Source organism: Dendrobates tinctorius, unplaced genomic scaffold (assembly GCF_039654945.1).
Source record: "Dendrobates tinctorius isolate UK_male_01 unplaced genomic scaffold, ASM3965494v1 ptg000056l, whole genome shotgun sequence".
Classification (NCBI taxonomy): Eukaryota; Metazoa; Chordata; class Amphibia; order Anura; family Dendrobatidae; genus Dendrobates; species Dendrobates tinctorius.
This window is the reverse complement of record NW_027361724.1, coordinates 5,170,523-5,183,320: the sequence shown is the minus strand read 5'-3', so window position 1 is coordinate 5,183,320 and position 12,798 is coordinate 5,170,523. Positions and strand designations below refer to the sequence as shown.

The window sequence follows — 12,798 nt, the reverse complement described above, 5'->3', positions numbered from 1 at the left end:
TAGAAACATACAATATGTAGATAAAAATATCAAAAAAAATCTAAATAAGGGAATCAGCGACATCCAATTACCACATATCAAAAAGGGTCAAGGCACTAATGTTAATCCATACGTACAGGCGGATAACAATAACAGAATCGGCTCTCTAGATTATCTTTTTAAATGTATTGGTAAATAACATCTCCTATAAAGTGCATAGTGCATATGCTTTCTCTTAATTATCTTTTAAATATAATGATAAACAGCGTCTCCCATTAAAGTGCATAGCGCAGATAGGGTTATAGGGTTATAATAACCACCAGTGAGCGAGACTGTTGACTGGTATAAGCATAAATAAAGGAGAGAAATAGCCAATTTCATGAACGAATGCCTCATATTCAATTTGGGAAGTACCAACCTCTATAATATGTGGACAGCGGGACCCCTACGTGCGTTTCCCTTCTTGCTTCATCGGGGGGGGGGGCACATTAGTGCCTTGACCCTTTTTCATATGTGCTAATTGGATGTCACTGATTCCCTTATTTATATATTTTTTTGATATTTTTATGTACATATTGTATGTTTCTACTGAGTATAAATAAAAAATCTTATATTTTATTCATTGCTCTTGATTCCATTTTTTCTTTGGTTTACTGTCTGCCGTACAAGTAGAGTTCCTGGGAACATCTGTCAGGAGGCACTCCAGTGTAACTCAGTACTGGCACTATAAGAGGAGACGTTCAGAAAGGCACATGTTGGCGGAGCGTTGGAAGGGAGCATTCCATCTGGAGTGGAGGTTGATTGAGTCCCTGACCCGGAGGACACAGCACGTAGGCGGGCACCTGTGTGTACTACAGACTGTGAGTAAAGCTTTGGAACTACAAGCCTGGTGTCCTCCATTGATTCTTGCGCCAACACACCTGGTACCGCTACATATGGGTACCAGCTTCTACACCGCTTGTGCCTCTCCTCTACCCCGACATCTACACTGCCCTGGGATTACAGCTCCACCTGTGGGGAGCTTCACCATCTTGGCTGCAACACCCCACCAGCACCAGAGGATCTGCACGCAGCGTCGGCTCAACATTTCACTTGACGAACACCACAGGTGGCGTCATAAACTATTCCATTAATTACATTCTACCATTCAAACTTCCCCTATTAATTGGGCGCCCAGGGCCACGGACCGGGTCACCGCTGCTGTGACACCGGCCCGGTACCGAGTACCCCCCACAGCCCTGGGAGGGCAACCCAATTACACCGATCCTAAGCACTGCAAGGGGCCGCCATTATGTGGCTCCCCTGAGGCTTCAGTCGCCACAGAGGTACTGCACCTTCTCCTAAGGTGTAGTGCCCCACCATCCAGGTAAGGTGGGAACTCCTTCCACATTCCAACACCTGCACCCCACACACAGGATAGTTCAGCAGGGACCCATCCAAGCTTTATGCTGGAAAGGTCATAGGGTGCCTTTTGTGGTCCCTGGCTTCGTAACACGAGAGGTGCTGGAGAGGCGAGTGGAGTTAGATATAAAAGAGAGGGAAGGTGTAGGATTTCAAGTCAGTCTGACAGAAGCTCAGTCTGGGGTGAGTCCCAGAGAAGGAGGTCAGTCAGACGAGGGTCTGAGAGAGAGCAGGCTGATAGCAGGTCAGCCTGAGAGGAGCTCAAGGCGGAGGAAGGCAGTCAGTCAGGAGAGGCTGAGGACTGGTCTTAGTGGAACGAGCTCCCTAAGGAAGGAAGAGAAGGAGAAAGAGACGTAGACCGGAGACTACAGATTCCATAAGAGAGATAGAACAGATCGGAATGAAGGAGAATAGAAGGACGGTGGGATGCAGGTTGAGAAAGAGAGGGAACCCTTCCAGTCCAGAGAGCGCAAAGGCCGGGGCCCGGTCCCCGAGGTTGATTGGATCTTTCTGTCCGGCAACAGACACCGGAGAAGTAGTGAGCGGCTAGCGCCTTGCTCCCATCATAGACTTGGGACACAACAGCAACTGAATAGAGAGCCGGGACGCAGTGAGGAGTCCCCGAAGCAGGTTACAGCTGTCTGTCATACAAGTAAAGACTAGGAACAACTAGAGAGAGGCATTCCAGGGTAACTAAGTACTGGAGTGCTTCGCACCTAAAGGCGCATTGGAGGAGTCGTTCAGTAAGGTACATGTTGGCGGAGTGTGGAAGGGAGAACCCTATCCTGTCTGGAGATTGGCTGGAGCCCTGACCTGGAGAACACAGTACGGAGGCAGGCAGTTGAGTGAACTGCAAACAGTGAGTAAAGCTTTGGAACCGCATACTCTGGTGTCCTCCAGTTATTCCCGCACCACTACACCTGGGTACCAGCCTCCATACCATTCTGCGCCTCTCCTCATCCATTGCACCTACACTGCCCTGGGACTACAGCTCCACCTGTGGGGAGCTATACCATCTTTGCTGCACTACATCAGTCCCAGCGGATCTGCATGCAGCGTTGGCGTAACATCTTACTGGCCAAACACCACGGGTGGCGTCACAAACTATTCTAATAAACTTTAACACCATTAACATCACCGCCATTGATATTGGGTGCCCAGGGCCACGGACCGGGTCACCGCTGCTGTGACACATTCCCGCCTGACACCGGCCCGGTACCGAGTACCCCGCTGCCCTGGGTGTGCGAGGGCGACCCAATTACACCAATCATAAGCACTGTGAGGGTCCGCCATTACACCGATCCTAACCACGGTGAGGGTCCGCCATTACACTGATCCTAAGAACGGTGAGGGTCCGCCATTACACCGATCCTAAGCACTGCGAGGGTCCGCCATTCCCCCGATCCTAAGTACGGTGAGGGTCCGCCATTACCCCGATCCTAAGCACGGTGAGGGTCCGCCATTACCCCGATCCTAAGCACGGTGAGGGTCCACTAATACACCGATCCTAAGCACTGTGAGGGTCTGCCATTACCCCGATCCTAAGCACTGTGAGGGTCCACCATTACACCGATCCTAAGCACCCGCACCTTATCATATGTGACATACGGCAGTGACTTAATACTGTGAGGGTCCACCATTACACCGATCCTAAGCACTCGCACCTTATCATATGTGACATACGACGGTGACTAAATACTGTGAGGGTCCACCTTTACACCGATCCTAAGCACTCGCACCTTATTACATGTGACATACGGCAGTGACTAAAAACTGTGAGGAGGTAGAATAAAATGTAAGGCTTATTTTTTCACCATGGTTTGAGGCGCTGTCTTCTTTTTTATTGACATGGAACTTTCCCAGGTTGGAGTCCCTGGTTTTTGACGTGCGCTTCTGAAATTTTGTCTATAAGATTTTGACATTTGTGAGGTGCGGTTCAACCTTTTTACTCTATATATTAAATACTGTGAGGGTCCGCCATTACACCGATCCTAAGCACTCGCACCTTATCATAGGTGACATACGGCAGAGTTTTTGTCATCATCCAAGATGTTCTGGGCAACCCAACGGACTAATTCCTAAATAAAATCTGACCGAGTGTATGTGGCCTTGTATTCAATCCATCAAGGCTGGCATAGCTCCTGTAGTTGCAGTTTCTGGTTGCGGTTAACCATCCACTCTGGTCCTCTTCAAAAGGCAGAGGTGATTGGGTTGGACATGGTGCCGTCTGAAACCTATTGTGTAGGCCTCACCTATGGTCTGCAGGGTTTTTATATATGCCTCCCTGGTTGTGGAGCCCTTGGACGGTGTCTATGAACATCAGTCCCTTGCAGCTCCCCTGGATCCACCTGGCTCAGTAATATCCCACTGCTGCCATCAAATGTGAAGACATGTGGGTTAGTGGGTGCTCTTGTCCACTGGTCCGAGATCGCATGGGCTCATCCCATTGAACGCCCACTCTCCTTTTCCGGTGGTCAGAGTACTACTCAGACAACACAGGGTGAAGGTAAACAGTGTTGCAATACCTTACTGATTCAACAACAGACAATAACATATAGAACAGTCCCAGCAAATACCCAAGGTGGTGCAAATTATAGAGTCTCACTTTTCCGCTGGCTCGCCGGGATTAGAGCAGCTGTGACTTCGGGATTAGAGCAGCTGTGACTTTAAGTCCATCTAGTTCAACCTATATCCTAACCTAACCTGCCCTAACATGTTGATCAAGAGGAAGTAAAAAAAACCCATGTGGCAAACAGTAAGCTCCCCATTGGGGAAAAAAAATCCCTTCCCGACTCCATATTCAGCAATCAGACTAGTTCCCTGGATCATCGCCCTATCAAGGAATCTAGTATATATATCCTGTAACATTATACTTTTCAAGAAAGGCTTCCAGGCCCCTCATATTTTAGTAATTTGTGCTCTAATACGATGTTCCAGTGGCCGTGGCTGCATGTCTCATGGCTGTTAGGCAGTCATAACACATGGAGGGAGGGATTGTCTATCAAACAACTATCAGAGTACGCTCGCTCATCACTAATAGCAAATAATAACCTGCAGCAAAATGCAACTCAAGAGTCAACATTCTGACTCGTACGAACAATAGTCTATGTCTCTTGACCGACTGAAGAAAGACAAGTCTGGCATAACTAAGATTAAATGCTGTGTCGTCACAGCATAAGTACAGTATATACATACAATATATATAAATATGGATACATATTGTCTGCGTATATTTGCTTTTTATAACAGAAGTGTTAATATATTATTTTTATCAATTGACAAAATGCAGAGTAAAGTTTAATGAATATTTTCTTTATTAATAATAGGATAAAATGATAATGGAGGGAGAAAACCAGGAACTGAATCAATAGACGAAATCATAGTCTGATAGACAGCCGGGGTCAGATACCAGGTGATCAGTATGGATACCGCGGAGCCTGGTTAGAGGCCATAGATGTCCAGTATGGATACCGCGGAGCCTGGTGACAGAGGCTATGCATGTCCAGGTAGAGATGTGACAAAAGGACACAGCTAGATGATGAAGGTCCTTCTATACTTCTCCAGCAGTGATGGTGTAACTGCTGGACCTCAGGGCGCTGGATGTGGAGGTTTCCCGTCTTTTAGATGTCTGTAGGGGAGCGGCAACAACATGTAAGCACGCTGGCAGCCCTGGATAATCCACGCCGGCAGGATGATAAGATCCGGCGGAAGATGGAACCTATGAGAATAGAAGTAAATGCAATGTAAGTGATGGGACTCCATACAACATGATACTTCTGTGGGGTCACAGTGGCCAGACAGCTGAGGAATCTCATCACACAGAGGTCAGGGATCATCACCAACCATCATACATGTGATAATCCCATCACTGACAGATGACACATGAATTCTTCTCACTGACCGACATCACACAACATGGACATGATTCTCAATCTCACCTCTTCTTCTTTTCCCCTTTTTTACATTTTCTTGGCTTTCTTGCTCTGCATTCGGATTTATTGCAGAATTTGTTATCTCAATATTTGATGCTTGGGTACACTCTGGATGGGACTTTGAATTCTCATTGTTCATCGTGATGGTAGCGATGGTGCAAAGCTAAATAAGGGAAAAAATAAGATATGAAAAACTTTTTTTTACTTTCAGATGTCTTTTTTTTTACATATTCTGGATTTATTGGTCATATATTCACTTTAGAAAGCCTTCCAGAGGATGACGTAAAATTTTGGAAGTCAAGGTCCTTGTCCTCACTTGTGTCCTCTTCATTCTCTGAGACCATAGGCATGTCTCTAGTAGCGTGATCTACAAGACATAGGTAATGAAATGTTACGAGAGGTTTTGGATATAGCACAGTCACAATTCATCCCCGAACCGGATGTCACATATTAAGGAAGATGAGACAAACAACAACTTAGTCTAGATGATGTCTCCTTCTACTTACTGATAAAGAGTCTGGTGTCCACATCTGACAAAAGATGAGGAATATACATTGGCTTCTGATTTAGAAGATTGTCAAAATCTAATTTTTTCACGAATGGATGATCCTTAATCTGAAATGCTCCACCTGGAAAAAAAAAAAAAATTGATGAGGACATTGTCAGAAACTGCTGAATATCTGAACAGTTTATCCTAATCTGAACTAATGACGTAACTGAGCCAACATGAAGGAAATAGAAAGAAAGTCACAGTATGGAGAACTAGAAATAGGCGAGCAGAAAGAGAAGTGCTGACCCTCATGGACATGAACGATTTGTCCTCAGTGTAATAAGTAAATATTAATACTATTATATCTGTTACCTGTCCCAAGTCTTTGCTCAGGATTTTTTTGGAGCAGCTCAGTGATGAGGTTCTTAGCCTTACGGGGTGGATGGCGTTTGTGATTCCAAGGTATTTTTGCTGTTATATAGAAAGTTACAGAAAATAAAACGTTTGTATTGGACTGTAAGGTGCAGCAAAGGAAATAACCAATGTAACCAGTCAAAGCAAAAATCGGATCATTCTACTTACCCATGACAATCAATCTTTTAAGCTCAGTTATGAAATCCACATCAAATGGTAAAGATCCCACCAGAAATTCATGGAGGATGATACCCATTGACCACCAGTCAACAGGTCTTCCGTAGTCTTTCTTCATGATGACCTCTGGGGCCATGTAATGCAGGGTACCACAATTCTAGAAACCAACAGAATATCCAGATGAGAGGTGATGAAACTCATTATTAAGACAAGTTCTCACCATTAAATACACAGTGACAGAATATCAAATAGAAGTGGAGAAGTTCTCCAGAAATGAAGAACGTAGAGAAGAGACAATAGTGGTGAGATATGTAAAGAACAAGCTAAGTTCCAGTAAGTGATGCTAACCTCACGGTCCTTGAACTCTCTGGAGATGTCCTTCGCTGATTGCTTATAGGTGTTGGTTTTTGGTATCATGATACCAATTTTTGAAAGCCCAAAATCAGTGACTTTAATGTGCCCAGCAGTTGTAATCAGGAGGCTGTGAAAGAGAAGAAGGTTTTAGGCTCACAGATCGTGTGATCATAAATAATAACTCCCCTCTTTATTACACTATAGGGGGCACTTACTTCTGCGGTTTCAGGTTTCGGTGCACCACACCATAGCTGTGCAGGTATTCCACTGCAAGAACTGTTTCTGCAAAGTACAAGCGGGCCAAGGGGATAGATAAATGGCCCCTGGTTCTTAGAAGGGACGCACAGTCTCCACCTATAGAAGAAAGGAAATATGAGCGGTGAGGGGTTTATAGAGCAGATCACCAAGATGTATCATGAGAAGTGAGCTGAGACATCGGAGCAGGAGAGAATATATACAGATATAATGCATATATAGTGCACAGAATATTGGTCTGAGGTCACGGTGAAATGTCGTCCATATACAGTGATGCCACAACTGGTCTACAGCTGGAGATACAGACGAGCTCAGTGCGGACATACAGGGACATCACACATCAATGACTTTCCTTAATATCTACAATAAATGCTGGGTGGGGATGCAACCATCCACATGGACAAGTCCTAACAATATGAGTCATAATAAGATGTCCGCAGACATAGGCTGAATATAATATATGTACATGTCCTACCTCCGACATACTCCATGACCATACAAAGGTGAGATCTAGTAGGGAAGGAGCAGAGCATGGAGGCCACAAAGGGACAATCAGCGAAGGTCATGATGTCCCTCTCCAGAAAGGCCGCGTCCACATCTTCTTCAGTTTCCAGGTTCTTCTTCGCCATTTTCTTCATAGTGAAGATCTGCTGTGAGTGTTTGTGCTGCACTAAGTAGGCAGCCCTGGAGAGAAGAAGAATCCATGGTTAATAATGAGCCCTATAAAAATCCGGCTATAGAAGTCCTTGGACAAGACAGTGATGTGGACTCAGATCATGTCCCTATGATAACACTGCATGGCAGAGCACAGAGGCTGAAGCCTTGTCATAGGGAACCCTGGGAAATGTGGATAATGCCAACAAAAATCTCACCCAAAACATCCACCGCTGATCAGTTTAGATGTCTCGAAGTCGCTCATATGCGGCTTTCTCGCCGGGATCAATGATTCAATCAAGTTCTATAATAGAAGAAGCAGAAATGAGGTTAAGATCTAGAAGCTGCTGGAGAAAAGCTCCAGATGCAGAAACGTCTCGTACTACATCATGTCTCAGCTGATTTGCACTGATCCGATGTAGGTGTAGCAGTGGTGGGGCTGATGGATTGCTTCCTGACACTCCAGGGTTAAATGTATTTGTTGTTCATGTGTGTGATAAATGGATGATACCCACTGGGACTACAGCTAGCTGAGACAGGGTTAACTGTAGTGGCCGATCCAGATTGGGAGGGAGAACTGAGAGCTAGTGGCAAGTCCATGAAGTGACAGTCAGTTAGTGTGTGAACCGCAGTGAACGAAGAAGCAGGTCTAGGACGAGAGGCTGCTAAGGATAGCGTGGGACTAATACTCTGGGCAGTGAATTGCTGAAAATACCTTTCCATGTGATTCGTCTACGAGTATGGGTGGGATTTTACATAGGGAACTACCAATCTCTAGTGTGGGTGGGGTTAGACACAGGACGCAGCTAATCACTGGTGTGGGCGGGGTTATACACACTGGTGTGAGTGGGATTATACAGGGCTCAGCGTTCAGAGTACTGCCACATCTGCAGCAGAGAATATAGTGTAAGGTAATGGACACATGGCTGGACTCAGGGTCTCTGCCTCTACATCATGCTGCTCTCAGATGTGGAGTAAATACCTGCTGACAGATTCCCTATAATATAGCTGCTATTATCTCGCCCAGAATAGAGACGGCCCCTGGTTACATGGGGATAATCCTGGACGGGTCATTCACCCCCATGATCAGTGACGCACAGACATCTCTCTCTATGATACTTACAGTGGCAGGCTTGTGGATCTCCGGGATCTCACAGATCACACTCTCAGGATCCGGCAGCTCAGGGGTTTCTACGATAGAGATAAAATGTATCAGACGCCATTAATCCCACAGACATAATCCAGCGACATCAGGGAGGAATGACGAGACGTCTGTAGGTGGGATTCATCCTGGTTATATGGGGGCTCTGAGTATGGGGACGGGCCGCGCAGCCTTAGAGAAATGTTCTGTCTGTGATGGAGGACCCCGATCACTACATGAGGAGCCCCCCACCCTCGCTACACATGTGAGTGATGGGAAGAGAGCTGGAGCAGAGTCAGAATATGCAAATCAGCCTGGAAGTGCAGTGGGGCATGTCCCTGCACTCAGACTCTTCTGCCACTCCCCTAAGGCACTTCTATCCTGCTTTGCATATGACTTCTACCTCCCATTTCTCTTGACTTGCACATTTGAGGCCATAAATCGTCCACTCCAGTCCTCCAACTGTTCCACATGTGACATGGCCTCCCGGTTTCCATCACACAGAGGGGAAAGAGTAAATGTGACATTCTCTCTGTCCAGAAGAATATCCGGATATTTCCAGCAGACGGTCGTGTGATCGGCTCACCTGTGGTCAGATCGCTGTTCGGCCCCGACTGACTCATACTAGTGTCCGGGGATTCCGGGGGGATATTTTCCCCATCTTTGTCGTCGCCTTCTTGTGTCTCCTGATAGATAGAAGATATAAAATAAGATGTGGAAACTTCTACTGATCCCCGAATCCATAAATCAGAAGGACTGACCCTACACCTAGAGACGCCTGAGTGTCACCGGACAACCAGGCGCCATCATGGGAACAACGACTTTTTGTGATCACTACAATCAGTGTTTTATCAGCAGGTGATTATCAGTACAGGACTATTCGTCTTGTGCCCTATAGTCCTGCTGCTCTGAGTAACCGCGCCCCCACCAATGACTGGCAGCTATCTGCCTATAAACTGTACATAGGAAGCTGCCAATCACTGGTGTGGGTAGGGTCAGACACAGGAAGCAGCCAATCACTGGTGTGGGTGGGGTTACACACACTGGTGTGGGCGGGATTATACAGGGCTCAGCATTCAGAACACTGCCAGATCTGCAGCAGAGAATATAGTGTAAGTTAATGGACACATTGCTTGAATCAGGGTCTCTGCCTCTACATCATGCTGCTCTCAGATGTGGAGTAAATACCTGCTGACAGATTCCCTATAAAATAACTGCTATTGTCTCCCTCAGAATAGAGACGGCCACTGGTTATATGGGGGTAATCCTGGACGGGTCATTCAACCCCAGGATCAGTGACGCACAGATATCTCCCTCTATGATACTTACAGTGACAGGCTCGTGGATCTCCGGGATCTCACAGATCACACTCTCAGGATCCGGCAGCTCAGGGGTTTCTACAATAGAGATAAAATGTATCAGACACCATTAATCCCACAGACATAATACAGCGACATCAAGGAGGAATGACGAGACGTCTGTAGGTGGGATTAATCCTGGTTATATGGGGGCTCTGAGTATGGGGACGGGCCGCGCAGCCATAGAGAAATTTGCTGTCAGTGATGGAGGACCCCGATTACTACATGAGGAGCCCCCCACCCTCGCTGCACATGTGAGTGGTGGGAAGAGAGCTGGAGCAGAGCAGGAATATGCAAATTAGCCTGGAAGTGCACTGGGGTGTGTCCCTGCACTCGTACTCCTGCCATGACCCCCAGGACAGTTTCATCCTGCTTTGCATATGACTTCTACCTCCCATTTCTCCCGTCCGCTCCAGTCCTCCCACTGCTCCACATGTGAGCTGGCCGCCCGGTTCCCTTCACACAGAGGGGAAATAGTAAATGTGACGTTCTCCCTATCATGTATAATATCCGGATATTTCCAGTAGATGGTCGTGTGATCGGCTCACCTGTGGTCAGATTGCTGCTCGGCCCCGGCTGACTAGTATTAGTGTCCGGGGATTCCGGGGGGACATTTTCCCCATCTTTTTTGTCGCCTTCTGGTGTCTCCTGATAGATAGAAGATATAGAATAAGATATGGTATCGTCCACTGATCCCTGAATCCATAAATCAGAAGGACTGACCCTGCACCTACAGATGCCCGAGTGTCACCGGGCAATCAGGCGCCATCATGGGAACAACGGCTGCTTGTGATCACTACAATCAGTGTTTTATCAGTAGGAGATTATCAGTACAGGGATATCTCTCTCTTGCCCTGTAGTCCTGTTTCTCTGAGTAACCCCACCGCCACCAATGATTGGCAGCTTTCTGCCTATAAACGGTGTACATAAGAAGCTGTCAATCACTGGTGTGGGCGGGGTTATATATAGGATACTGCCAATCACTGGTGTGGGCGGGGTTATACACAGAAAGCTGCCAATCACTGGTGTGGGGAGGGCAACACATAGGAGGGAGCCAATCATTGGTGTGGGCGGGATTATACACAGGAAGCACCCAATCACTGGTGTGGGCGGGATTATACACAGGACGCAGCCAATCAGTGGTGTGGGCGGGGTTATACACACTGGTGTGGGTGGGGTTATACAGGACTCAGCGTTCAGAGCACTGCCAGATTTACAGCAGAGAATATAGTGTAAGGTAATGGACACATGGCTGGACTCAGGGTCTCTGCCTCTACATCGTGCTGCTCTCAGAGGTGGAGTAAGTACCTTCTGACAGATTCCCTATAATATAACTGCTATTATGTCGCCCAGAATATAGACGTCCCCTGGTTACATGGGGATAATCCTGGACAGGTCATTCACCCCCAGGATCAGTGACGCACAGACATCTCCCTCTTTCATACTTACAGTGGCAAGCTCGTGGATCTTCGGGATCTCACAGATCACACTCTCAGGATCCGGCAGCTCAGGTGTTTCTACAATAGAGATAAAATGTTCAGACGCCATTAATCTCACAGACATAATCCAGCGCCATCAGGGAGGAATGACGAGACGTCTGTAGGTGGGAATAATCCTGGTTATATGGGGGCTCTGAGTATGGGGACGGGCCGCGCAGCCATAGAGAAATGTGCTGTCTGTGATGGAGGACCCCGATCACTACATGAGGAGCCCCCCACCCTCGCTGCACATGTGAGTGATGGGAAGAGAGCTGGAGCAGAGCCGGAAAATGCAAATTAGCCTGGAAGTGCACTGGGGCGTGTCCCTGCACTCAGACTCCTCTGTCACACGCCCCCAGTGCACTTCCACACTGCTTTTCATGACTTCTAACTCCCATTTCTACTGAGCAGCACATTGGAGGCCCTAAGCCGTCCGCTCCAGTCCTCCCACTGCTCCACATGTGACATGGCCGCCCGGTTCCCATCACACAGAGGGGAAAGAGTAAATGTGACGTTCTCCCTGTCCTGTAGAATATCCAGATAGTTCCGGTAGACGGTCGTAGATGGTCGTGTGATCGGCTCACCTGTGGTCAGATCGTTGCTCGGCCCCGGCTGACTCGTATTAGTGTCCGGGGATTCCGGGGGGACATTTTCCCCATCTTTGTCGCTGCCTTCTGGTGTCTCCTGATAGATAGAACATATAGAATAAGATGTGGAACTTTCCACTGATCCCTGAATCCATAAATCAGAAGGACTGACCCTGCACCTACAGATGTCCGAGTGTCACCGGACAATCAGGCGCCATCATGGGAACAAAGTCTGCTTGTGATCACTACAATCAGTGTTTTATTAGCCTGAGAATATCAGTAAAGGACTATATCTCTCGTGCCCTGTAGTCCTGCTGCTCTGAGTAACCCCGCCCCCTCCAATGATTGGCAGCTTTCTGCCTATAAACAGAGTACATAGGAAGCTGCCAATCACTGTTGTGGGCGGGGTTATATATAGGTTACTGCCAATCACTGGTGTGGGCGGGGTTATACACAAAACGCAGCCAATCACTGGTGTGGGCGGGATTATACAGGGCTTAGTGTTCAGAGCACTGCCAGATCTGCAGCAAAGAATATATTGTAAGGTAATGGACACATCGCTGGAATCAGGGTCTCTG

At 47.3% G+C, this 12,798-nt stretch overlaps 1 protein-coding gene across 1 annotated transcript; it reads right to left on the bottom strand.

Moving 5' to 3' along the window:
• Window positions 1-4,671: 4,671 nt before the first annotated feature.
• LOC141091847 (microtubule-associated serine/threonine-protein kinase 3-like) lies at window positions 4,672-9,207 on the bottom strand. Its single transcript, XM_073577601.1, has 11 exons — window positions 9,201-9,207; window positions 8,780-8,847; window positions 7,875-7,960; window positions 7,478-7,686; window positions 6,963-7,101; window positions 6,742-6,874; window positions 6,385-6,550; window positions 5,819-6,273; window positions 5,570-5,679; window positions 5,319-5,475; window positions 4,672-5,098 (listed from the first exon to the last, which is right to left on the bottom strand). Exons 1-8 carry the CDS (start codon window positions 9,205-9,207, stop codon window positions 6,134-6,136), a joined length of 948 nt encoding a protein of 315 aa, XP_073433702.1. The 3' UTR covers window positions 4,672-5,098; window positions 5,319-5,475; window positions 5,570-5,679; window positions 5,819-6,133.
• Window positions 9,208-12,798: the final 3,591 nt, after the last annotated feature.